We start from the raw sequence: 27832 nt of genomic DNA, 5'->3' as shown, positions 1-27832 counted from the left end.
CGCGAGCCATTAAAATACAATCTATCTTTTGCTTTTCGCGCGGCTCTAATGCGCGCATGCGAATTTTTAATTTTTTCAAAATAACAAAAAAAGAATAAAAAAAAAGAATAAAGAAAAATCATTCGGACAAAGTAATAGGATTACCGATGACACTTGGATAGGTACGTAAAGAGTAAAATTGTAAATATTATATAATTTACTTTGTAATTCATAATGATTAAAAATATCATTAAGGTAATTTTCTCTTCATAGGTTCTTCGTGTACTCGCACTTGAAGGGTAGAACGTGGTCCGCATTTCCAAACGTTACCATCTTTGTCGAGTATACTTGCACTTGCAGTTACTTGATATTGACCACCACCACCGGACGCCGAATTGCCGGAATTAGTCGATGTACTCGCACATCCCGCAGTCGAGGTTGCAACACTTCCAAGGGAAAGTAAAAATTCGCAAGCGAAGAAATCCCGATGGGGTGTTACCGTTTGATGCAACTCGTTCATGTTTGTATCCTGCACATAAAAACTTTATATAACAAGAGTAATTCTTTTATATAATTTTTTTCTCTTTTTACCTTTTGATCCGAATTGATCTTGGAGGGGGGTGTAGTAGATATAGATATGCACACAGCTGATACCGAACGATACAATGATGCACGTCGACCGTGCCTCAATACACCTTCGACCTTTAATGCTAATTGACTGCCCTGAGGTACAGAAACTGGTTCACCGAGTACTCGAGGTTGCGGTGATACCGAGAGTTTAACGCTCGTAGCTTGCAAAGCTTGGAAAAAGTAACGTGGAATGGGTAGCCTCATGTTTCCAGCACCAAATAACATAACTTGTGAAATTATACATCCGATTCTTACGTGACTGATACCACTTGCCTTCCCTTCACCAACCCATGGTGGTGCAAGACGACGTAATTCCGTACAATAACGAGCTAACTGACGCATTTCTACCGTTCCTCCAAAATCAAAATTTACTTCGTTCTGTTGATACATACATATAGTAGAACCTCCGCAAACTCGTTCCACGCTGTTTCCCATTAAACAGCACATTTCTTGTAAACTATACGAGAATTTTAAGGTAAATATTTTGAATAGATTATTATTACAATTATATTGATTAATTATATTATTATATGGATTATTTATTATTATTTTTGCTAATATATTCATATTGAAAGGATACGCTCTTATATTCGCCAAGGAACCAGGATCTGCATCGAAAGCAGATTGATATAATTTCTGATAATTTTCAGCGCACATTTTTAATTCTTGAACGGATTTTCTTAGCTGTACGATATTTAAATTACAATGATTAAATTCATCTATCAGATATAACGTTTTTGAATTATTCATTTTATGTATTATTTTTGTTTAAGTTGTTTTTTAAGATTTTTTTTTTTTTATACCTGTTGCGTTACACGTCCGTATCGCTGAAGATCATCTTTTGTCGCAAGAACTACGGTGCACGCGATAGCAGGTGGTGGGGCAGTACATAACGATCTGAAAGAAAAGAAAAAAAATATATATATCAGTTTAGATACAAACGTAATTATTACTGAACGATCATGATTAATTAAAAAGTTTAACTTACCTGCAGGAATGTAAAAGTTGTACCACAGCTTGTAAAAATTCGCAACGTAATTTTGCATATTCACTGGCAAATTGTAGACTACGTAATGGTGTACTAGCAGCTTTTAATGATGCGCAAGCACTTGCATAGTGTGCAATTGCCGCGTTTAATTTTTCAACTATATCCACTTTTTTCGAAGTATCAATTGCGTCGACGTTGTCCCTTCGTAATTTCAATATATAGATGAAAAAAAGAAACATAGTTTATTATAAATTAAATATATGCCATTATTAACCCTTTCGTTACGAGCATCAACTACAGACGGGATCCACGCGATGATGATCTGTATGTACGAGCGCCGGCTATAGACGGCGTCAGCGTGGTACCGCTTGACCATCAGCCCCGCGATATTCTTGTTTTTAGGCATACTGCACATCGATGTGCATCGATGCTCCGTTCAGTGGCGCTACTCCGGCGGCACGGTGGCCCGATCAGCGGTGTCATTCCGACGGAACACACTGCCGTAGCGAAAGGGTTAAATATTACTTACATGAGAAAGCTTTCTGCTTTGGTAACCAATTCCAATCCTGATAACCAAAAGTGAAGTTGTTCGGATGCAACGGCTTCCTTTAAACTCTTAAATATTTGCGTTGCAACTGCGTGATGACCGTATCTAGCAGCACCTCTTGCAATTCGATATTTAGCCCAACCATCCACACTTTTTGTCGTTTCTTCTATAGCTTTCGAACACTCGGTATTCCACTCGTATCCACCTGCTATCATTTGGAAAAGTAATGTGCATAACATTACCTACAATAACAAGTTAATAGAATGAAGTATGATTAGTTTAATGATTATCAAAAAAAAAAAAAAAAAAAAAAAAAAAAAAATACAAACCTTAGTATGCATGTGCGAAGTTTGTTTTAGTTTTATTAATACATCTGGTAAAAGTGGGAGTAATATATTTTCTCCTAAACTTCCAATTGCTCCCAAAGCTTCGCATAATGCAACAGCTTGTTTTTCACTTTGCCCATTTTCCGCACTAGTGCTAATAAGTGTAGATCCAATAGCATCGACAAAAACAGAACAATGATTCGACTGTGCATGGCATAATTTTACCGTTGAACGTAAACAAGCTTTTAGTTGATGCAAATGCTTGTCATCTAAAGCTAATAATATAATCAATGATTCCAAACAAGATACAAGATCCTGGGTGGCATACGTAGGTAATCCCTCTTCGTAGCTGTCAATTAAGAAAATTTTAGGATAATTTTATAGCACTATGTAATTTAATTTCACATTAAAACAATTTTTCTCTTCTTACCAATAACATACAACTCTTGCGAGTATTGTTACAGCTTTGACAGCAACAAAAGGATCTGGAGAATAACAAGCATTTACACAAAGAGATAAAAGAGGACTCCCTTCGTCCATATTAGCGTCGCAAGTAATAGCGCTTTGACTCAGTACCTATATTTAAACATTATTGTATTTATTATTTGTACATACAAAAATATAATAACGATTATATAAAAGAATGGTACTTTACCTCTATTACATCTAACGTGCGAATCAATAGATCTGTATTTCCAGTACCATCTTGTAATAATTTTGTAGTACTTTCTAAATATATATGAATGTATTGTAAAATTAAATAAGAAAAAAAAGAAAAAGAAAAAGAAAAAAAATATATGTTAATAAGAAAAACATTGAAAAAACGTACCAATCAAATTATTGAGAGCACCTTGTGGCCACAAATGTGCGCCACGTCTTGCAAGTGTATGGAGTAAATGTAAAGCATGACGTTTAATAGATAACCGAGGATCGTCTTGAAGATATCGTAAGAGCAATACAACTTGTTCTGGAATATCTATTAACGTGGCAGAAGCTAATGTGCTTAATGCGCTCAATGTTACTCTTACAAATTCAATCGCTGGATAACTAGCAAGAAGTTCCATACACAATTCATTTACCTTTAATAAATATAAATTTCAATGAATACATTACGTTTAGTGTAACTAATAAATTTTTTAATATTTTGTAATACCATTGATGCAGTAAATGTGTCATGGTGCATATATTGCAGAATAGGTATAAGTTGTAATTTCATAGAGGCTGGCGTTGCTTGACCTCTTATCATATCAGAGATTTTACTACACATAGATACAGCAAATAATTTTGATTGTGCTGCAAACATTTGAGCGGCATATATAGCAGCTTCTACTTCGACCGAATCATGTGAATCCAAAGATCTCCTTATACTATGATGAACCTTCAAATAAATAATACAATAATAAAATGAAATACTATATAAGAAAATTCTATAAAATTCTATAGAATTCTATAGAAGAAAAGATTATATGAGAAATATTACCTGTTGCCTTTCAGGTATTATACCTGCAACACTACCTAAGGTACGTAAGGTTAGAGCTCTAGCAACAGGATCATTCGAATGAATTACACTGTAGATACGTCTGACAAATTCATCCACGTTTAATATTTTATCCAAATGTTTTTCACTTTGTTGACATACTCTAAGTACCCATACTCTTAAAAAATTACTACCCATGCGAAATACTTCTGCTAGTTTGAGCAAAGATGAATTTATCAATATCGGGAATGGATATTTTTCAAATAATCGAGGAAAACGAACTATTGCTTCGCATTGTTCACCTATTTTGTTAGATCGTAAACCTGAAAAAAAAAATAAGAAACATGGTTATTTATTTAATTTGCTCATAGTGCAAATGGAAATTTAATTTAAAACTGTTGTTTATATAAATGAGATCATAATTTTTTGAGGTTAGAAATTTCTACGTACAAACCTTTGTCTAATTCAATAAGTGCACTATTTGCATCTTGTTCGGGTTCTCCGAGTCCAGTATCATTAAATGCGTTCATTCTCATTCCTATCATATTCACTAAATATAAAAAAAATTTATTACAGAATTATTTACTTGACCGGCTTCTTAACTACTTATGCTACGCTATTACACATGTTTACTATTCTGTTATATCGTAAATGTGACACATATATATGAAAAAGTTGTATTTACATACATATATATATATATATATATATACATATATATATATACACACTTAGTATAGGTAAATGACATACTTATTTTATATCAAATTTTTATTTGTCATATATTCTTAAAGTAATTGATGTTTTGAAAGAAAGCTTTTCCTTTAACACTAGATATACTATTATGATTTAAATTTTAATTAAGAAGATTGATAAAATTTAATTAGCAAAGAGCTAATCATTGAAATTTCTTATAATAATTTTCACTCATACACTCGCGCATACACAATCATATACAAAAAGGACTAACACGTAGATTTTTTTTATTTATGAGCGAGAAATACGTTATAATAAAAGGGATCGAAGTTCGAGATAAAATTTTTTCGTTTAAAATGAAAATTATTTATAAAAAATGGAAAAATATAAAAAGCATTTTATTTTGTATATAAAACATTAATTATATAATAATAATTGTTTTGTATTAATAATACTTTATGCGTCGTTTATGATTGGTTCGAGTTATCGTATATCGAATGTTCATATCGCAAGAACTTAGCTCGGTGTTCACATCGTTGCAGTAGTTGACAACCAACTTCGGCGAATCCGAACAAGATCGACTGTTTGTTTAAACAGAAGTTTAATTTTTACGATCGATTTAAAAACAACTTTAAAAAGCGTGGGTGTAAACATACCATACTCAAATAATGGTCGATTACAGCAAGTGGAAGGATATCGAAGTAAGGATATTAATCGTTAGTCCTGAATGCTTGTAGAATATTCTAGAATGATAACAATTTTTTTTTACAAAATATTGCCATTGGATTTTCTTCACATTGATATTGAATGTTAATATTTTGTCCCCTTTTTTTCTTTTTTTCTCTCGTATCGTTCGTGGATAATTTATAATTTTTTTCTTGTCTTTTCTTTCTTTCCTTCCTTCTTTCTTTCTTTCTTTCTTTCTTTTTTTTTTTTTTTTTTTTGTTATGTCAGTCTACTTTATTCTTTTATATATACACTTATATTTTGATCTTCTTATTCTTGTTTATTGTTATTATCAAGTCACAAATATTTCAATGATATCACAACGATCTGTTAGAGATATTATTTAAATCTATATCCTATCTCGTATGATTGACTCAACGTTTCTTAAGCAATTATCTCTATAAAATTTTTTTTATTAATATAAAAACATATAATATTTAGATTTCAGACGACGAAGATGATACTCATCCTAACATTGATACACCATCCTTGTTTAGATGGCGTCATCAAGCGAGATTGGAACGAATGGAAGAAAGAAAACGTGAACACGAGGAACATGAAAAGAAAAAGGCAGAGTATGTAAATGAAAATATACATTTTATATTCTTAAGTATATAAATGATATTATTAATGTCGTATTAATATTTTTAACGTTAATTGTATCTAAATATGTGTACCTTATTTTTTTCTTTTCTTTTCCTTAGGCACAAGCAAAAACTTAAGGATACAAAAGAAAGGCTTGCAAGGTTAGAAAACGAGCAAAAGGATTCTGCCGATTTAACTGCATTAAAAAAAGTTTTGCAAGACCTTGAAGAAGAAGAGAAACAAATTAAAGCAAGAGAAGATGAAATGAATAAAAAGGAAAAGATGACACCATGGAATGTGGATACAATCGGTCAAGATGGATTTACAAAAACTGTAATAAACACAAAACCAGCAAGGAGTGATGATGATTCAAGTTTCTCAGATGAAGAGAAAGAGAAAAGAATGAAACAATTTGTAAAGGATAATGAGAAAAAGTTAAAAGAATTTGGTATGCTTAGAAGATACGACGATAGTAAGAAATTTCTTTTGGATAATCCACAGATAGTTTGTGAGAATACAGCAAATTATTTAGTTATTTGGTGCATTAATCTAGAAATGGAAGAGGTATGTCAATTATTACGTAATTCTATGATAATTGAATGTCGTCTTATAATGATATTTTTATTTAATTACAGAAACACGATTTAATGGAACACGTGGCTCATCAATGCATATGCATGCAATATATATTGGAACTATCCAAGCAATTAGACATTGATCCTAGAGCTTGCGTTAGTTCCTTTTTTAGTCGTATACAAATTGCAGAAGTAGAATACAAGAATTCTTTTGACGACGAACTTAGAGCATTTAAGGATAGAATATGTAAGCGTGCTGCCGAAAAGGTTGCAGATGCGCTTAGAGAAGCGGAAGAGGAAGAAAGAAAAGCGAGGCTTGGCCCCGGTGGTCTTGATCCAATTGAAGTTTTTGAAAGTCTTCCAAAGGTGTGAAAAACAAAAATCAATTATTCTATATAAGGAAATATGGAGAAAGTATCGTAGAGAAAAATATTAAAGAAGTTAATATTTGATAATATAATATCAATTCTTTTATTTTTAGTCTTTTCAAAAATGTTTCGAAGCACAGGACATACCATTACTGCAACAAACAATAGCTGCTATGCCTGAAGAAGAAGCTAGATATCATATGAAACGTTGTATCGATAGTGGTCTTTGGGTACCAGATGCTAAAGCTAAAGATAAAGAGGAACAAGAGCAAAAAGAAAAAGAAGAAACTACTGTTACGGCCGATCCAGAATAACACTTTGAACTAAGCTCAGCTTTCGCATCTGTATTTTTTGTTTTTCTCTTTGTTAAGATACTGCTTGACTTATAGATTTACAATAGATTAATTAAAATAAAATTATTCGCAGCAGAGAAAAGGAGGATAATTCTATCCTCCGTATGATTTATCTAAAAAAAAAAAAAAAGAAAAAAAAGAAAAAAAAAAAAAGGATCATAATCATATTTTCATAACTATAGCTGAAAACTAACTGAAAATTCGTTTAATTAACGTTGGAGACTGAGATTATTTTCTTATAATACGTTTTTTTTTTTTTTTTTTTTTTTTTTTTTCTAATTTTTTTTTTTTTTTTTTATATTGGAATTCTTTCAGTTAATACAAGATAATAAAAGTGCAAAATTATTGATCGAAATATATCATATGCAGCAGTACTTTCCTTTCGCGGTATATTCATAATTGTACTTTCAATGTAATTCGTAAAAAAAAAAAACAAAAAAAAAAAAAAGAAAAAGAAAAAAGAAAAAAAAACAGTATTAAGAAAAGAGCGTTCTATATGTATGTAACTAATCTTAAAGTGTATAGAATATATGTACATATATTCTTTATGCTATCGTGTTCCATCATTTCTGCATTTTATGAATTTCTGACCAATATGTAATATGTACATTACACAATGTATATCGTTGCATATGAATTGTGTAAATAAATAAATCTTTATTGACCAAATATTTTATCTCAATTGTCGAGGATAAATGAAATTAGAAGAAGAAAGGATATTTTTAATTTAGTCGAGGTAAACTTTCTATGATTGATCGAGATGCATACATGAGCGTGTGTGTTATGTATATATATATATATATATATATATATATGTACACACACGCTTCACGAGTTGAAATGTCGAGTATAGAGTTTCGATTATTCGAGAGAGGCGTTACTATCGACTGGAAATGACGAAGCATCGCGTCTCGAAACCTCCGGCGGCCCTTCCTTTTCCGGTGCGATGTGCCACGGGTCTTTGGGTAATATTTTTCGTCTTTCATTCTGGTCATTATACGTTAGTTCCATATCCTCCGAAAGCGCAGGCTGATTTTCATTGGAACGGGTAACGCTTAGCTCCATTAGAACTATATTTTTTTTCTTCTATTTTCTATCTTAGATATAAGAGAATTATAGTTAAGGCAATTACGTGCCACACGAACACTACCCAATCTGATGGAAAACGGCAAATTTTTTATTCGCATTACGTTCAAAAGAGGTCCACGCTTCACTTTGCATGGTGTCATCATACATACGGCTATTCGTATAAATTAGTATTCGTAAACTAAGATTGCCTCGTTCCGAGTGTGCATTGTTTCGTAAATTGTGACCTGTAGAAATTAAGGTCCCTGAGCTCGTTAAATATTGTGCCATCATGTCGATAAAATATTAGTGGTAGTATCTCGGAAGAATTTTCTGTGATATCATCAAAACGCTTATGTTCGAATTGTAAAAGTTTGTGTCAAGTTGACATACACGAGAGACGTAATATTAATTTTTTCGATCGAAACGTCAACGAGATACATAAAAGAGATCTTACGTAATATTTTTTATTAGCTTTACGACGTTTTACGACAACTAAGTTCAAATTTATTGGATTTTTCTTTTTATACATGTATGTGTGTACACACATACACACATATATATATATATATTTATATATGTATGTATGTATGTATGTATGTATGTATGTATGTATACATTGATACGTATATTTTTTTCTTTCTCGTCAAATTTCGTACGTGAAATTATTATGTTAGTAAAAAACATGTTAAAGAATCTCGTCCACATAACGAAATCCTTTACGTAGTATACGTGACTGTTGCGTCGTAAGATTTTATGTTAATTGCGCATTTGACTGAATAATCGAAAAACTGACGCTGTGCATTCTGGGTAAAATTTCCGTGAGTAATAAAAATGGCTGTCTAACAACGATTTCCGTTTCGCACATTGGTTTTTTTCGACTACCAGGCAAAAAGAAAAGTTTTAGATCTAGTATTAGTAGTAATATTAAATAAATCTAACTAGATTTTTTTTTTTTCCAAATTTTCTTGTAAAATGGTAAATTTGTCGATATGTCAAATTTATTTGAAAGAAAACTAGCGAGGGGGATGGCGGGAAGGGTGCGCTGTAGTCGACTGGTAGGGGACAGGCCAAGCGTTGCATGACGGGAAGACGGATGGGGGAGGGCGAAAGAACGAGCGGAGTTCACAAAATGGAGGCCAAGCACAGGCCTGTGAACATATAGTACGTGAAAATTCAATAATTTTGCACGATGTCACGACGCTCTACATCATTAGTCGATTAATATTGCGAACACGTGTACACGGATTAGTTTTTTTGTTAAATTAACGTGAATTTGTGCGTGGTGCGTCAGTTATTCGAAGTTCAATGCGACGCGTAGACGAAACGATGCAGGTGAGTGGACGGGATTCGAAAATTGTTCAATTTTGGGCATCCCTTCGGATTTTTTCACCGATAATTATTTGTTTTCGGCGCCGAAACAAGCTTCGGTGTCATAGTGAGAAAACAATTAACGATATACGACCACGATGTTGTTTGGAATAAGAGGAAAAATCACATTGTGACGCGCGTTTAGGAGTATTGCCATTAATAAAAAGCTTGTAAAAATGTAAAAAATAATTTTGCGTTCATTTAAATCATTTTTCCGCGTAGGGCGGGGTCCAAAGGACCTCGGGAGCTCAGGGACTTGATTCTTCACAGCCACACTTTTCTACAACTTTACATAGTTTTCCAGTCTCTTAATAACCTATAAGTTTGTTTACATTGCTTCAAGATGACATTTATCACTGAAAATATTCGTGTTCCACCCTAATTTTCGTTAAAAATGATTCCTTGTATTGTCCTTCAACCAGATACCATGGTTATTCAAAAATTTAAAACAGACCCATTTTTGCAAATTAAACTTAAAGATCTTCATGTATGGTTTGTCTATAATAGCCGCCGTTGTGTACCATTGTCACTCTCATGAAGTAGACTAATTTCATTAATTTCATCTTGGAAATATTTAAAATATACCATGCATTTTCTTATTATAAAGTTTTACACTCATTTTTGAATTATTAGTGAGTTTAATAACGAATATCATATCTCTTTTATCAATTTTGCCAAATGTAAACCAAGTTATGAAGATCCTTCTTTCTTCTGTAAAAGATATTGTTCTCATCGTGCTTTTTTCTTTTTCATCTGATTTACAAAATAAAAAAGGCAATGTGTGCAAATGAATTTTATGTATCATTTAAAAAAACTAATCATTCAGAATCTCTTTGATGAAGTACAAAATTATACATTGAAAGTAAAATTAAAACTGTTTATATTATTCTTATTATTATGTTCAAACGATTATGGAAAATGTATATACGGTATACACATTGGATTTAACAATATACATTGCCCTTGAGAATTAAATATTTTTCTAAGTTTACATATTTTTAATTGTAATTAGTTAATGGTGTGCTGCTACGCACAAAATCTCTAGTAATTAACTAAGAAATGAGAGTATCGAATAATAATATTTTTAAATGAAACAAGCGATTAATGAATTATATTTTCTATTTCATGATAAAATTGTCATTTTTGCAAAACTTACAGGATTTTTTACTTGCATTAGACTAGCTTTAGATTTACATTATTATCTTATTTCAATACGACATCTATCAAGATAAAGAATCTAAGAAATTTTTTATTATGTTATGGAAAAGTTTATATATATATGTATATGTATATATATATATATATATATGTATGTATATATTTATAATATATATATTTACATATATATATATTTATTTATGTAATAGGGCGGATTTATCCTTTATTATTATTATTGCATTTTGTGTATACCAATATTATACAATCCAATTTTATATAGAGAACATTTGTAAAAATGCTATAAGAAAACTTTATTATCAAATACAATATATTATTCTACTTGATTTTAAGACATTAAAAAATAAATTGTAAATGAATTAGTATTACCCATGTTGAGAAATTAAATTATTATTGTGTAATATTAATTTGAATAACATACTAGTGGCCTTTTAAGAAACAGTATATTTAGATTTATATAATTACTGCATTGTCAGTAATTTTAACTTCTCATCAAATATATATATACATACATACACAACACACATTTTTGTCTTAAAATTCAGGGTAAACTAAGTTGCTGATGTACTTCCTGAATTATTTAATAAAAATGTACAGTATTTAAATAATGAAGTATATCATTTTTTATGGAACCCACTGTACCTTTCATTATAGTATAGAAAAATTATTAGATTTGGATAAATCTAGCATGTACTATGGGATTAAAATATTTTAAAGTAAGATGATTGAATGTTGGGGTAGTTGAGAAAAACCACTTCTCTTTAGTCTTACAATTATTATCTTAATGTATTAAATTTTTTATTAAATGTAAATTATTAATTATTTTTATTTATCCATTATTTATAATATGTATATGTTTCATTTTTCTTAATTTTCTAACTAAGAAGAATTTAAGTTTCTTAATCTTCATATTTAATCTTCTGTTCTTAAAATGGTGGACATATTCCATGAAATGGAAGACAATTTATCTTCTACATAGGTGGCAGTAGTATGAAATAATAGATTTATGAATAGAAGTAAAGAGTACATTTTAATTGTATAGATGTACCTTATGACAAGTATTTGACATTGATGAAAAGGAAGTATGTGAAAATATTATATGTTTTTATTCCAAACAACATTGTGGTTGAATCATTCTGATTTAAAGTCAAATAGTATTAGGTATTATTACATTACAGAAAACCATTGAATCTGAATCTGGTAAGGAATCTGGATCTGACTCTGAAAACGAGAGTAAAAGTGACAGTTCCTCATCTGGAAGTAATTCAGGATCTGCTTCTGCTACAGATAGGTATGTATTTATTTATTTATATGTTCCCTATGAAATCAGAAAGTCTGGTATGACAAATTTTTTATTTATGTCAAAATAACTGAATCATAGATGATTTAATTTCCCTTTAATACAAGAAATGGTTCTATGAATATATTTTTTTCTCAAATATTTTGAAATTGTTAGTGTTATTGTTGTTGTTCGTACAGATTTTATCATACTGTGTACTGGACTATCTGATATATATATGTATATATATATATATATATATATATATATATATATATATATATATATATATACACACACATGGGGACAATTATATGCCATTCAGTTAATTGTGTATTGCTATAGCTTGATATAGCACTAACATTTGCCTTCATGATATTGCTAACTATGTGTATTCCATTGAGTTTCTGTGATCACACATTTTACTTTTTCTTAATTGTACTTATATCATATTATGTCAGTCATTATCTTTTGTATTGATTTTTATTATATAGGAGCATTAGCAATATGTTTCAGTAGAAATAAAAGCAAATCAGTTTATTCTTCATAATATCTTGAAATATATCTTTAGTTGGACAATTAATATTATTTCAATAGGCATCTTATATACATATATAATATGCTTTCTATGTGAAATGAATAATAATAGGAAAAGATTTTAATGAAAAATATATTGGCAAATATAATATTATAAATTTAAAAATTCCCCATTAAATTTGGTTTCTTGATTAAATATTAATTTTACATAAAATATATTTCAAGATATAAAATAATAATCATTCAAAGTAGTGACAACAAATTGCTTGGCTGCTCATTCAGTGACTCTAGTTCCTCAAGCGGTTCTGGTTCTGGATCTGGTTCCGAATCTGAAAAATCAGAGCGGTTGGATGCACCTGCACAAAGTGATAGTTTACAAAGCAAATCCTCTAATCACAGCACAGATGCAAAACTTAGGCTTAAAAATGAGTCTAGTCGTGAATGGGACGAAAATCCTGATATATATGGCATTAGGAGATCTGGACGTTCTAGAAAAGAACCTGAAAGACTTGCAACACAACGCGAAAGCGATAGTGATGGTCGCAAGAGATATAAAAAAAAGGGGTAAGTAGAGATAACGATGGAACAATTTTGATTGATCGAATTCTATGTAAGGAGTTTATAAGATGATTTATGTACTTGATTTGTGGAGGAAAAAAAAAGAAATTATAAATGAACAGAGATATACAGTTATAATTCTATGCTTGTTTTTCTTCGTGCTTTTCCGCATTGGTGGATACTCACATCATGTCATGTAGATCATTGTTATACTATGTGGTAATCATATATATGATTGTGTATCAATCCTAACACAAAATCTCTTTTCTTAAGTTTACTTTTAAATTATTGATGCTTTAATCACTTTTTTACATCATAATTGTATAGTTAACATATGTGTGATTTAATCATTAATGTATTTGTGAATTGTAACAACTTTAAGGAAATGCACAGATTGGCACTATTTTATATTTGTGCAACGTATAATCATAAGCAAGCATATAGATATATATTGATTATATTTGATATACTTGATGTAAAAACCTGTGGAAAAAAAAAAAAGAAAACAGAAAATAATTAAACTGATTTCATTTCTTGTCAGTGTGATATGTAAAGAAAATTTACTTAAAACAATTATTTTCTTTAAATATCCATTCATATAAATAAATTCAGTACTGTCTACATGATTGTTTTAAACATTTAAACGAGAATATAAAGATTTAAAACATTTTTCCGATGTGAACTAATAACTATTTATTTATTTTAGTTCACACAATTCGTGGAATTCAGAGAGTTCAGAATCAGAATCTGATGAGTCAGAAAATAGACGGCCACCACCTAGTAAATCTTTAAACAGGCGAGCGGTACAAAAGTCTAAAGAAAAAGCTAGAGCACGAAAGAAGCGTATCTCTGAATCTTCTGATAATTCTTCGTTTGATAGCGATGATAACAGAAGGTATTTTTACGCAGTAACACAATATATATATATATTACTCATAATAAATAATTTATTATTGTATTGTTGAGAACGTAAATATGAAACATTTATAAAACAAAATATAGGCAAGTTACGAGAAGAACGGGTACTGCAGTTAGTTACAAAGAAGAAAGCGAAGAAGGTACTGATAGCGAAGATTTGGTGGAAATTGATGAGACGACAACTACAAATGCAGAACCTGATAATGCGGAAACGGTTGAAAGAATTTTGGGACAGAGAAGAGGAAAAAAGGGTGGTTAGTTTGACTTTAGATCAATAATAATATATTCATAGAGTAATAGTATTGTTAATAATATTGTTTTTGAATATTTTATTAATACAGTTACAGGAAATGTCACCACAATTTATGCAGTAGAAGAAAATGGTGATCCCAATCCAAAGGATTTGAAGACCGAGGAGACTGAAACACAATATTTAATTAAGTGGAAGGGTTGGTCGCATATACATAATACGTGGGAGTCAGAAGAATCTTTAAAAGCACAAAAGGTATATTTAACATTTAATTATTGTTGAAATCATTCTAATAATGTTAAAATTAATTCATAATAGATTTTTTTATTGTATTGATATGATTGTAGGTTAAGGGATTAAAAAAGTTAGATAATTTTATAAAGCGCGAGCGAGAAATTAAACAATGGAGAGAATATGCAGGACCAGAGGATATAGATTATTTTGAATGTCAGTTAGAATTGCAACAAGAACTTTTAAAAAGTTATAACAATGTGGAAAGAATTATTGGTAAGCTATATAGGAATTATATATGTATAATTTTATTTCATTTAATTATATATACAAGATCATAATTGTTTTACTCGTATCGGTAGCTGAATATGAAAAGCCAGATTCAGAACATCCCGATTATTATTGTAAATGGGAAAGTTTGCCGTATGCCGAGGCAACATGGGAAGATGGCGCATTAATAATTAAAAAATGGCCAGTAAAGATAAAAGAATTCCGAGACAGAGAAGATTCAAAAAGGACCCCAAGTAAACATTGTAAAGTGCTTAAAATCAGACCTAAGTTTCATCAATTAAAAGGACAGCCAGAATATATGGGTAAAGGAAAAGATTTAGTTTTAAGAGATTACCAAATGGACGGATTAAATTGGATGATCCATTCTTGGTGCAAGGAAAATAGGTGAATATTTATATAATTTTTATTGACAATTTTATCGTCATTTATAATTCCTCATTTTTAATGACGTATAACTTACTTTCTTTATTTAGTGTTATTTTAGCAGATGAAATGGGTCTTGGAAAAACCATACAAACCATATGCTTCCTTTATTATCTATTTCATACTCATCAACTTCATGGACCGTTTTTATTAGTAGTACCTCTTTCAACAATGACTTCCTGGCAAAGAGAAATGGCCCAATGGGCACCCGACATGAACTTTGTTACGTATTTGGGTGACGTAACATCCCGAAATGTCGTACGTAAATTTTTTTTCTTTCCGATATCATGATTATAAAATTATACCTTAGAATACACACTTATCACTGTTATACATATAAATGACGTATGTTCTCTAAATGAATGTTGTCTAATTTTTCTTTTTTCTCCCTTTTTTTTTTCCAGATAAGAGAATACGAATGGTGTTATAGTTCAAAAAGATTAAAATTTAATGCAATACTTACCACGTATGAGATAGTACTTAAAGATAAAGCATTTTTGGGTGCCTTAAATTGGGCAGTACTTTTAGTGGATGAAGCTCACAGATTAAAAAATGATGATTCACTTCTTTATAAAGCTTTATCCGAATTTCATACAAATCATCGTCTTTTAATAACGGGTACTCCATTACAAAACAGTTTGAAGGAGTTATGGGCGTTACTTCATTTCATAATGCCCGCTAAATTTAATTCTTGGGAAGAATTTGAAAAGGAACACGACAATGCTGCCCAAAAAGGTTATTCTAAGTTACACAAACAATTAGAACCTTTTATCTTAAGGCGTGTTAAGAAGGACGTGGAGAAGTCATTACCTGCGAAGGTCGAGCAAATTCTACGCGTAGAAATGACTTCTTTGCAAAAACAGTATTACAAGTGGATATTGACAAAAAACTACAATGCCTTGCGCAAGGGTGTTAAAGGTTCTACTATGACCTTTCTCAACATAGTAATAGAACTTAAAAAATGTTGTAATCATGCTTTTTTAACGAAACCTACTGAAAGTGAAAGAAAAGATAATAATGATGACTATTTACAACAATTGATTAGAGGTTCAGGAAAATTGGTCCTTTTGGATAAACTGTTAGTGCGACTTCGTGAAACTGGGCATAGGGTATTAATATTTAGTCAGATGGTAAGGATGTTAGATATTCTTGGGGAATATTTGCAAAAACGACACTTTCCTTTTCAACGATTAGATGGAAGTATAAAAGGAGAATTGAGAAAACAAGCATTAGATCATTTTAACGCCGAGGGTTCGCCAGATTTTTGTTTTTTATTATCAACTAGAGCTGGTGGACTCGGTATCAATCTTGCCACGGCTGATACCGTGATCATCTTTGATTCAGATTGGAATCCACAAAATGATTTACAAGCTCAAGCAAGAGCCCATAGAATTGGACAAAAAAATCAAGTTAACATTTACCGATTGGTAACTAAAAATTCTGTTGAAGAAGAAATTGTTGAACGAGCGAAACAAAAGATGGTTCTTGATCATTTGGTTATACAAAGAATGGATACAACTGGAAGAACGGTTTTAGATAAAAAAAATGCGGGGACCAATAATAACCCATTTAATAAGGAAGATTTAAATGCTATATTAAAATTTGGGGCAGAAGAATTGTTTAAAGACGAGGAGGATGGGGATGAAGAACCTACGTGCGACATCGATGAAATTTTAAGAAGAGCCGAGACTAGGGACGAAGGGCCTACTACCGTAGGGGACGAGCTTTTGTCGGCATTTAAAGTTGCCAGTTTCGCTGCATTCGAGGAGGAATCGGAACCTGTTAGTCAACCTAACGATAATGATGATGAAAGTAAAGACTGGGCTGAGATAATACCAGAAAATTTTCGGAAAAAAGTCGAAGAAGAAGAAAAGTCTAAGGAAATGGAGGATCTTTATCTTCCGCCAAGAAGTCGTAAGACGCTGCAACAAATCAATCAAACTGGTGATGGTAGAGGTAGAAAGAGAAAAAAGACGCCGGATGATAGCGAGGAAGGTGAAGAGTCTGGAAGCGAAGTGGAAGGTAGCGACGATGACAGACCTAAGAAGAGAGGTAGACCAAGAGTTACGCCTCGTGAGAACATAAAGAGTTTCACTGATGCGGAAATTCGAAGATTCGTCAAAAGTTATAAGAAATTTACAGCACCTTTAAAAAGATTGGACGATATCGCTGCGGACGCCGAATTGCAAGAAAAACCTATGTCAGAATTACGTTATTTGGGTGAACAGTTGCAATCTCGTTGCGAAGCTTGCTTATCCGAATTTGAAAGTACAGCGAAAGAGAATAAAGGCGAGGAAGAGGGTAAAGGACCTGGTCGTAAAAGAGGAAGAGGTCCTACGTTTAAAATGGGCGGTGTTATGGTAAATGCAAAATCATTTTCTGCTGCCGTAAAAGAATTGGAACCTCTCGATCAAGCACTTCCGTCGGATGCCGAACAAAGAGCCAATTGGCATCTTGATATTAAAGTTAAGCCGGCTAATTTTGACTGCGATTGGAACTCCGAAGATGATTCTAAGCTTCTAAGAGGCATATATCAGCATGGTATGGGCTCTTGGGAAGCTATTAAAACAGATGCCAGTTTAAAGCTCGGTGATAAAATTCTTCCCAATGGTAGTAAGATTCAATGTAAACGGGTGACCGCTCGTGCTGAGTACTTGTTAAAGGTTCTTAAAAAGCAAATGGATTTCAAGCATGGCGTGGTAAGTTTTGCCGATTTTCTTTCTCATTCTTTTTTTATTTTTTTATTTTTTTATTTATTTTTTTTTTTTTTTTATTTTTTTTTTTTTTTCCGAAGGTTTCTCGATCCTTTCTCTTCTCTCTCAAGCGAATCGCTTAATTATTAAGAACATTTATTCCCTTTTTTAATATTAACATTCTTCGTTTGTTTTCTTTTGTTTTCTTTTTCGTTTCGTCTCGTTTCGTTTCGTTTTGTTTTTTCTTTTTTCTCTCTTTTTGTTTTTTATTATTTTGTATCCACCATATTCATGGTCTTCGGTTTTGTTCAGTATACTTTCAATCTCCGTTTCAGACACGAACAAGGAAACCTAGAAAACCAAAAGAAGTAAAAACAGCAATTACTAAAGAAATAATAGAAGAAAATGAGAGTTCAGGAGAAGAGAGTAAAAAGCTTAAGACAAAAATCGATAAAGTAAGTTAATCGTTGAGAATAGGCGAAATAAATGTCGAGAGAGAAAGAGAGAGAGAGAGATAGGGAAAGTAAAAAAAAAAAAAGAAAAAAAAAAAAAAAGAAAAAAAGAAAGAAAAACGTTCGGTCTACTTAAATTTTGACTTCGTTTGCAGGTACCCATAAAGAAAGAAGAAGACGTTATTGTTAAAAAGGAGATTAAAGAGGAACCCGAGGAGGCGTCTGAAGAGAAGAAGAAGGAGAAAAAGGTTAAGAAGGATAAAAAGGAAAATAAGAAGACTAAAAAGAATAAACAAACTGCAGGACCGATGCATTTCACGGCAAATAATGAACCACGAGCTCTTGACGTTCTTGGTGATTTAGATCCATCTATATTCAATGAGGTAAATACACTTTCCATATGGTTTCTTAAAATTATCTAGTATTAGATACAAAGTTTAAAAGAATAAATAAATAAATGTTAATTTTTTTATATATTATCTTATTCAGTGCAAGGAGAAGATGCGTCCAGTGAAAAAAGCTTTAAAAGCTTTGGATAGACCAGATCAATCATTGAGCGAAGCAGAGCAAGTAGCCCATACACGCCACTGTCTTGTTCAAATTGGAAATCAAATTAATACTTGTCTTGCAGAATACAAGGATCCTGAGCAAATAAAAGAATGGCGAAGTAATTTGTGGTATTTTGTATCAAAATTTACAGAATTTGATGCTAAAAAGTTATATAAATTATATAAGCATGCAACGAGAAAAGGTGGCGGAGACAGTAATGTAAGTGTAACATCTAGTCCTGAAAAGAAGGAAGAAACAAGTAATTCAAAGGTACATTTCTTTTTATATATAATACATATGTTATATCCTGTATACGACGAATGTCCATTACAAATGAAATATTACTTGTTTAAATAGAAACATGAAAAATCGTATGACAAACATAACGACAAACAATTAGCGGATTCCAGTAATAAAGATCGGCAAAATAAGCGTAGAATCGATGATATAGAAGATAGTTCTAACAGCAGTATCCCAAGTAAGAAACATGTTACAGCTATTAATGCGATGAGCAATATTAGCAACACCTCAGCTGTTACTATCGGTGCTATTACAATTACTCCTATAACGTCAACCGCAAATTCTACGTCGAGTACAACTAATACAACGGAAACGTCAAGGCATAAAGAACAAAAAGATTCAAAGTCGAAAGATATGAAACGAGATCGGGAACGAGACAGAGATAGAGACAGAAGTCACAATGATAGAGGCATGGACAGATTAAATTGTGGAAAGGATGAACGAATCAGAAGGGATAGCGGTGGTTATAATATGGGCGGACATTATAGTGGGAGTAGAGAAGACGATCATTGGATCTTACCTAGGGATACAAGAGATATGAGAGATGGAAGGTATGCTTTTGATTTTTTTTTTTTTTTTTTTTTTATTATATCATATGGAATGAATGTATTTTTATTTGTCAACTTACGGTTCGATTAATTTTTAATATATGTCCGTTTTCAGATTTACTGACCACAAACGTGATAGATTTGAATCTTATGGACGTCTGTCTGGTGGATATCATCGAGATAGAGATAGAGATAGAGATCGTGGTATGCATATAAACGATAAAAGAAGGTTTGTATTTTATTCATAGATTTTATGTATGCATCCATATATGTTTTGGCCTTTTTTCCTAAGGTCAACTTAAATCATTCTCAGTAAGCTGGATTTTAGTAATTTTTACAGGTATCCATCTGGGCCACCGAGCTATGGATACGGTCCAGGTAGCTACGGAAGTGGAGGTGGCGGTGGGTATGCACCAAATGACATGCCACCAAGCCATTTTAGAGGTCGAGGATATCCAGGAGATAGTTATTCAAACGAATGGCGACCTAGTAAGGATTATAGAAGAGATTATGATAGGAGGCCGCCACCACCAAATGCCAATTCCTAGTGCTCCTTTTGGGCGTTCTTATGTATTCTAAAACGGTTATAATTCCGTTGTAACGTCATATAATTTTACACGACACAGCACTTACAGTAGTGCTAATTAACAGAAAGGAAATGTGTGTTAAATGTATTAAATTCAATATATAATCCTTTCTGTGATTTAGCACCACTTATGACTTGTAGCTATGTAAAAAGTCGATTCCACTGCTTACTTAACACGCAACAAAATAATTTTACAATGATCAACAGGTGATCGTTTCAGGAAAACTTTAAAGATAGATTGTGCAAAAAATGATAAACTGATATATGTATATATATGATATATATATATATATATATATATATATATATATATATATATATAAATATCAGATATATCATTAAAACATAATTATAACTTTTTTTATATGTTAGAGCTTTTATGAGAGATATTCGTAACAGAGATAATACGCCAGTGATTTCTATCAAATGAAAAATTACGTTCAAAAGTCTTCTTTAATTTAGAAGACATGTCTAATATCTACTGTTATTTATACGTATAACAATTGTTTAACGCGAGTAATTCTATAGAACTGAGTTATACAACAGTGGATATAGATATAGTTTATACTGTCATATATCGCTCCAATTAACAAACCAATTGTTTGAAACAAACAAAATGCCTTCCCATCCATTTCATCTCTCATATATTTTGCATTTCCAATTCTTTATGTGTATAGGTTCATTTTGGGTGTGTTACTTAGGTAGTATCATTCATCATTCAAAAATCACTTCATTTTCAAGATTACTCCTTTGATATTTTAAGATATTAGTTCGTAATGAAATAAATTTGTATTAAGGCATGATTTCATTGCCAGTTGGCTGACAGTCCATATAATATGATGAGCATGTTCCAAAAATTTTATCGACTTCTGTCATATATAAATTTTTGCATTTTGCATATTGCGTTATAATTTCGATTTGAAATATGTTGGTAAAGGAAAAATAGTAAGTCTAATATTTTGATTAAAATCATACATTGAAGTATAACAATATGTCTTGTACTAGACAAATCTAAGATTTATTAAAATTTATTGTGTCGTCGAACAAATAGCTATATCATATACATATTATTCAAAGCGATAACTCAATTTTGATCACTTTTTTTTCTATTGATTTTTATAAAACTGTATATCTTGATATAAGATATAGATAACTATTCTCTACGTTTGAGTTAACTCCTTTAAAATACAAGTTTGTATCCTACCTGAAAATAAGAGTGTGAAATAATGTAAATATTAGGATAAGATTAATGGTTGTATTCTATTTAATTGTAGGGCCTACAAGAGAGATTGTACAACAGTTTCCTTTAAACTTGATTAAAATAATAGGAAGAATTGTTCATCTCTCTCAGCCCTGCTTCAATAAAAGATGGAGGGATATAATTAGAGATATGTATAAGAAGAAAAAAAAATTTTAATTATATAATTATAAGACACTCTGAAAGAACTTTGATCTATTGAAATATTTTTTAATCCAACTCTTGATAATCATGACATTTATATAGCACTTTTCAGTAGGAATACCGAATGCACCATTTATCATGTTCTCTGGTGTTTTGTAAAGTATTCCGTTTTTCGTATATCTTATCCATTTCTCTCTCTCTCTCTCTCTCTCTCTCTCTATATATATATATATATATATATATACATATATATATATATATATATGTATATATATATATGTATATATATACACACATATATAAATATATATATATAAATGTATGTATATATATATATGCTGAATTTTTGTAATCGCATAAAAAAAAACGAAAGTGATCGAATAGATTTATTGATTTATCGAAAATGAATTCACGTTTACACGACGAAAAAGCTTTATTACAACGGTATGAATTATATTTTACGATTAAACTCATCTTCAATACTAAATACTATGCCTTTATTAGATTGTACAAAAAAAAAAAAATATATATATAAATTATTTTGTAGATTATTTTATTCATAAAAACTAATTACTTGATAGATAACATTTTGCAATTTTAGTGTGCATTTGTATAAATATTAGAATATATATTAACATATAAGAATCTGGCCAGAGTGATATATATAGAATCTTGCTACTGTATTAATCATATTTTGTGTCCGACATACATATTTGTGAAAAGAAAAATACATGTACGCCACACCGTGATAGAAATCAGCTAGTTTAATTTTTTAATTGCAAAGTAATGTTCTCAAAACACAGCGAGCTATTTTTAATTTATTATTAGCCGTGTACAAGTCATGAACATTAAGAAGATAAACAAACATGTAAATATAAAATAAGAGAATAAAATAATTATTAATTATACAATAAATGATGTAATATCATTTTCTTTATTTAATGATTTAGTAAGATTTATTTTTATTACTTTATTACGTTTTATTTATATTTATTTCTTCCATTGATGGTGATTAACGTGAGTTTCGCGATGATCTGTCCTGCATTAGATAGGACAGAGCAAACGTGCAATTTTCTTTAATGACAAATGTATATAAAGTATATAAATATAAATGTATATAAAGTATGTATATTTGATGATTATTTTTGTAAAAAGAAAAAATAATAATAATAATCACTGAATGCATACTTATATATTATATATTATTTTTTATAAAGATCAAAACACATATTTCCTTTCACGATATTTCATAATATAAATATTTGAAAGGATTAATATTATCGAGATTTTTCTCTCAGTACTATTTCTTTTGTAGAATTACTTTATATTATTACAATTATTACCATAATTACTACAGTAATAATATATAATCATATAGTAACAAGAACAATGATAAGGAAAAAAAGTAGAAGAATATATTTATATTTAATATGGTTAGTATCTTTTGCTCGAAATTGTTGATTTGCCATAAACATCATATAATCCTTCGATTCGAGAATGGACACATATTTATTGATGATTGATCCTAAATTTTTTAAAAGTAATATATCAATATTGTCTTTATTATTATAATATAAAATATACATATTTCAATACATTATTATTATTATTATTATTATTATTATTATTATTATTATTATTGTTATTATTATCATTGTTATCAGTCTAGTACTATAGTGAAGTAGAAGAAACGTAGATGAAGTAATTTAGTCGTATAGGGGAAACGCTAAAGAAAAATAAATCGCTGGGGAATTCTACATCATAGGAATAATAGGAATGAACTCATGAAAAGATATTCAACCAAAATTTTATTTTCTTTGTCGTAAATGGAATTGTCACATGTGCGTATTATATCTATTATTAAAAAGAAAAAAAAAAAAAAAAGAATATACGTATTGATCAGAAAAAAACTAAATTAACAACTTATTAACACTATTTATTTTAATCTACCGGAAATTAATTGTTATGCATGCTTAAGGTGATACTAATAATAATAATATAGTAATTTTAATATAAATTTATAATAATATAATAATATTATTATAATAGTAGAGGGGACATTAATAATAATAATAATATAATAATTTTGGTATAAATTTATGATAATATAGTTTGAAATAATTCAATTAATTTGTTAATATTCCTAGATGATCGCAAAAAACTATCGGACGAATATAAAAAAAAATATATGTATTTATTCATATGTAATGAACATATATATATATAACTTTTATTTTTAAGAGTCATACTTTTTCATAGTTATTTGTTAAAGTTAGTCTAGGATAAAATCTTGAAATAATAACACAGATATTCAATTGTGTTAAATTTATAAATCAATATATAAGATATAAGAATTTATTTATTTTATTCATTAATTGATTGAATTCTTAATTCGCATAAATAAAAAACAAGGCGTGTCAGGTTACAGGTACGTCGCACATTCATTTCTATCTTGAGAAGATTATAAAGGAAGGAAAATTATAAACGTTTCAAATTAAATTATTATTTAATATATATATATAAAATAATATAAATTATTTTGTAAATTGTAAATATTTTTGCCTGATTGAAGATTTTTTACAGTCCAGTATTATTTTTTTTCTTTTATTTAATCTTTTATGTGTTGCAATGACCTTTTTATACAGTTCAAATCTTACATACTTAATATATATGTTTCATAGAATTTCATCAAAATGAAGAACAATAAGTTGGATATAATAATATTTGGTGCTACTGGATTTACTGGACAATATGTTGTTAAAGAAGCAGCACGTTTGGCTAAAGAAACAGAATTTAATTTTGGCGTAGCTGGACGTAGAAAAGAGGCATTAGAATCTACTGTTAAAGCGTGTGCACCGGATATTGGTAAAATTTATGCATTCAAATTATACTTTATATCAATCTATAAATTGTATTAATTTAACATACATATTGATGACTAATATCTTCAGAATTAGATATGTGATATTAATTTATGTAAATGATATTTAGAAAACGTTCCCATTATTATTGCGGATATAAAGGATGAAGAATCTCTTAAGAAAATGGTAGAAAAGGCAAAAGTGCTTGTAAATTGTTGCGGTCCATATGTACATTATGGCGAACCTGTTATTAAAGCTTGTATAGCTGCCAAAATTCATTATGTTGATATTACTGGAGAACCTCTGGTATGTAATGATTTCATTTTAATATTGGATAAATTATTAATATGTTTTAGGGAAAAGATACATTATATTCAATATCATAAAAATAATTCTTTTTTATTGATTATTATATTGTATTTTGACTATTTGTAGTTCATAGAAGAAATGCAGTTGAAGTATAACGAAGCGGCACAAAATGCTGGTATCTATATTGTAAATGCTTGCGGTTTTGATAGCATTCCTTCAGATCTTGGCATGGTTTTTACACAACAAAAGTTTGGTGGGGAAGTTAATAGTACCGAAGTATACTTTAATTACTTGAGTTCGAACAATTATAACAAACCTGTAGCAAACTTTACGACCTTGGAAAGTTTTATTTATGGATTCAATCAAAAGGAAAAATTACATAATATTCGTAAAAAAATATTTTCTAAGAAATTACCAGAATTGAAGCCCAAATTAAAATTTAAGTTAGTTGAATTATCGTATAATTGATGTTTAAATACATTATAAAAAAATTATGTGTAGACAATATACAAAATTATTTATTATATATTATAATGTCATTTTTTTTCTTTTTCTTTCTTTTTCTTTCTTTTTCTTTTTACTAGAGGGCTTCCACATAAATGTGCTTTTACAAATGAATGGTCCGTACCATTTCCATCTACAGATCGTTCAATAATCTATCGTTCACAAAGATATTTCTTTGAAAAATATAACCAGAGACCTATTCAGGCTGAAGTATATATTGGATTCCCGTTAGTATTCTTTTATAAATATAAATTTAATAATTAAAAAATTATCCAATTAATCGAACATTTTTCTTTCCTAGATCTCTATTTTATATATTTATGCTGAGTTTTATGATTATATTTTATTTTCTTATGAAATTTTCATATGGATGCAGTTTAATATTAAAGGTAAATAAATAATATAATTAAGAGAGATGATGAATGAGATACATCTCTATTAAAAATATGTTTGTTTTAATATGAAATGAGAAAAGCATTATTTGTTTTCAGTATCCCAAACTATTTACTTGTGGATTCATAAGTCATGAAGAACCAACCGAAAAAACATTAAATGAATTAAAACTATCTTTCACTTTCTTAGCACGTGGTTGGACTGAAAAATTAAGTGAACCTTCTGATGTTCATTCTGATCCTCCAAATAAGGAGATGGTTACAAAAGTTACTGGTGTTAATCCTTACACTATTACTAGTGTTGCTGTAATGTTATGTGCTCTTATCATTTTGAAGGAATCTGATAAAATGCCTGAAGGGTAAATTATTTTTATTCACTATTGTGTTTGTGTTTCGTAATTTTATTTACGTTAAATAATATATATATTTTTTTGTTTATTTTAGTGGAGGTATCTTTACTACTGCTGCCGCATTTAGTAAGACTTCTCTTATCGATGAATTAAGCAAAAAATGTCTTAAATTTGAAGTTATTTCATCCATTGAAAAATGAAGGTATTATTAACATATTACAGGATAAGGTCTTTCAATATTTTTTTCGTATTACTTATCGTTTGTTACTTATCTTCAATGTAATGTCTGTGTTATAAATTTAAATTTTCGGTTTTGGTTTTAATATTTTTACAAAGTAGAAAAATAATTTGTGATAAGAGTTAGAGCTAATGTTTTATAAACACATTTTGATATTGTATTATTTACTATTGTTTATAACAAACATGAAGGATATAAGTTAACATGGTTCTCTCGAAGATATTATGGCTATTAATTTTAATATTATGGTATTTTATGATTATTTACATTTTTACATTTTTATTATGTTATAAATAAAACGTAAAATGTTATTTCTTTTATTTCAATTATAATTACACAATAAAGAATTGCGAATTAAGAATAATAATCATAAGTATCGGATTCGTCCCGATTTTTGGTAGATGGCGTGATGACAAAATTGGCACGAACTTTCCGAACAATTCAATATAAAAAGAAATAACTCTTTCTTTGTACAATTATATGAAAGAGAATAATATACAATTTTTCTTTACATTAGGATAATTAATTCCGAGAAAAGTTATCGTTCAAATATATTTCTATTAATATTTTAATCCGATTAATATGTTTCATTTAATTTACTATTATCAATCGATTATAAATTTTACATTTGGTTTGTATTATTGTAAATAACATTTGGAAAAAATATCACATTTGTTGTCAAAATCCGATGAATATAAAATATGAAGCTTGATGTATATAAAATATAAAGGAAAGAGATCTATCAAAGTAAATATGGACAAAGGGAAAGTGGACTTTCTTCGTAAATTATAATCTGTACGACGTCATAATATCGTTATCCTTGTTGGTCATAATCTCAGAGCATAACCAATAGGTTGGCGACACTGAAAACCCAATGTATCATATCTACGGCATTTTACGTATGTAGATACCCAGGTAGGCACATAATTACTTTCAATAATTATTTACTCGCGTAATTACTTTCATAATTATTTTCAGAAATGTACGGATCGTATCTTACATATTTTTTTTTTTTTTTTTTGAAGGAAAACTCGCTTGAGGAAGTATGACTCATTCTTTGTAATAAAATAGATTGCTTTTTTTTTTTTTTTAATGGAAGGCCGACCACAATGGCGGTCTTTCATATTCAAATCAACCTTCGAATCGACCAATCCAAATTTATTATCTCGAAAGTATATTTTATATATTCTATTAACCTTGCCACATTAATTATATTGTATTTAGAAATACCTTAAGTATCGTTTTAATGACTTTTCATTTACTATAGTATATTTAGTATATTATAATATATTTACTATA

The 27832-nt window shown here is 29.7% G+C and overlaps 4 protein-coding genes across 15 annotated transcripts; 3 read left to right on the top strand and 1 right to left on the bottom strand.

The window, feature by feature from the left end:
* Positions 1-191: 191 nt before the first annotated feature.
* INTS7 (Integrator complex subunit 7) lies at positions 192-4882 on the bottom strand. 3 transcript variants are annotated; one of them, XM_035888078.2, is made up of 14 exons: positions 4701-4882; positions 4402-4497; positions 3951-4270; positions 3624-3848; positions 3300-3549; positions 3126-3199; positions 2901-3046; positions 2474-2819; positions 2127-2386; positions 1598-1798; positions 1413-1506; positions 1190-1293; positions 571-1066; positions 192-508 (listed from the first exon to the last, which is right to left on the bottom strand). In XM_035888078.2, coding segments are annotated over exons 1-14 (2892 nt in total). In that variant the 5' UTR covers positions 4702-4882; the 3' UTR covers positions 192-229. The 3 variants fall into 3 exon arrangements, with proteins under 3 accessions (XP_035743971.1, XP_085521086.1, XP_085521087.1); XM_085664960.1 differs by lacking the exon at positions 4701-4882 and having other exon boundaries at positions 4402-4632; XM_085664961.1 differs by lacking the exon at positions 4701-4882 and having other exon boundaries at positions 193-508; positions 4398-4465.
* Positions 4883-5145: 263 nt separating this feature from the next.
* Cdc37 (cell division cycle protein 37) lies at positions 5146-7484 on the top strand. The gene is made up of 5 exons (XM_035888095.2): positions 5146-5344; positions 5811-5944; positions 6074-6518; positions 6590-6895; positions 7011-7484. The coding sequence occupies exons 1-5, from the start codon at positions 5312-5314 to the stop codon at positions 7209-7211; spliced, it is 1119 nt and encodes a 372-aa protein (XP_035743988.1). The 5' UTR covers positions 5146-5311; the 3' UTR covers positions 7212-7484.
* Positions 7485-8122: 638 nt separating this feature from the next.
* On the top strand, positions 8123-22108 carry Chd1 (chromodomain-helicase-DNA-binding protein 1). 7 transcript variants are annotated; one of them, XM_035888071.2, is made up of 16 exons: positions 8123-8215; positions 12041-12153; positions 12961-13242; positions 13943-14131; positions 14239-14405; positions 14496-14659; positions 14752-14911; positions 14998-15310; positions 15400-15607; positions 15754-18048; positions 18378-18497; positions 18650-18877; positions 18984-19313; positions 19401-19894; positions 20007-20120; positions 20220-22108. In XM_035888071.2, the coding sequence occupies exons 1-16, from the start codon at positions 8144-8146 to the stop codon at positions 20437-20439; spliced, it is 5469 nt and encodes a 1822-aa protein (XP_035743964.1). In that variant the 5' UTR covers positions 8123-8143; the 3' UTR covers positions 20440-22108. The 7 variants fall into 7 exon arrangements, with proteins under 7 accessions (XP_035743964.1, XP_035743963.1, XP_035743965.1 ...); XM_035888070.2 differs by having other exon boundaries at positions 14239-14408; XM_035888072.2 differs by having other exon boundaries at positions 14239-14408; positions 20232-22107.
* Positions 22109-23576: 1468 nt separating this feature from the next.
* Positions 23577-27105, top strand: LOC118451366 (saccharopine dehydrogenase-like oxidoreductase). Of its 4 annotated transcripts, XM_085655033.1 has the most exons (9): positions 23618-23720; positions 24292-24307; positions 24561-24744; positions 24871-25046; positions 25176-25492; positions 25634-25780; positions 25855-25942; positions 26045-26304; positions 26390-27105. In XM_085655033.1, coding segments are annotated over exons 1-9 (1296 nt in total). In that variant the 5' UTR covers positions 23618-23718; the 3' UTR covers positions 26496-27105. The 4 variants fall into 4 exon arrangements, with proteins under 4 accessions (XP_085511160.1, XP_085511159.1, XP_085511161.1 ...); XM_085655034.1 differs by lacking the exon at positions 24292-24307 and having other exon boundaries at positions 23577-23720; XM_085655035.1 differs by lacking the exons at positions 23618-23720; positions 24292-24307 and adding an exon at positions 23833-23857.
* The last annotated feature ends 727 nt before the right edge of the window (positions 27106-27832 follow it).

The sequence above is a fragment of the Vespa mandarinia genome, chromosome 2, assembly GCF_050613455.1.
Source record: "Vespa mandarinia isolate Hongniang chromosome 2, ASM5061345v1, whole genome shotgun sequence".
Classification (NCBI taxonomy): domain Eukaryota; kingdom Metazoa; phylum Arthropoda; class Insecta; order Hymenoptera; family Vespidae; genus Vespa; species Vespa mandarinia.
Note: the sequence above shows the minus strand (reverse complement) of the source record. Positions and strands in the feature narration are given on the sequence as shown.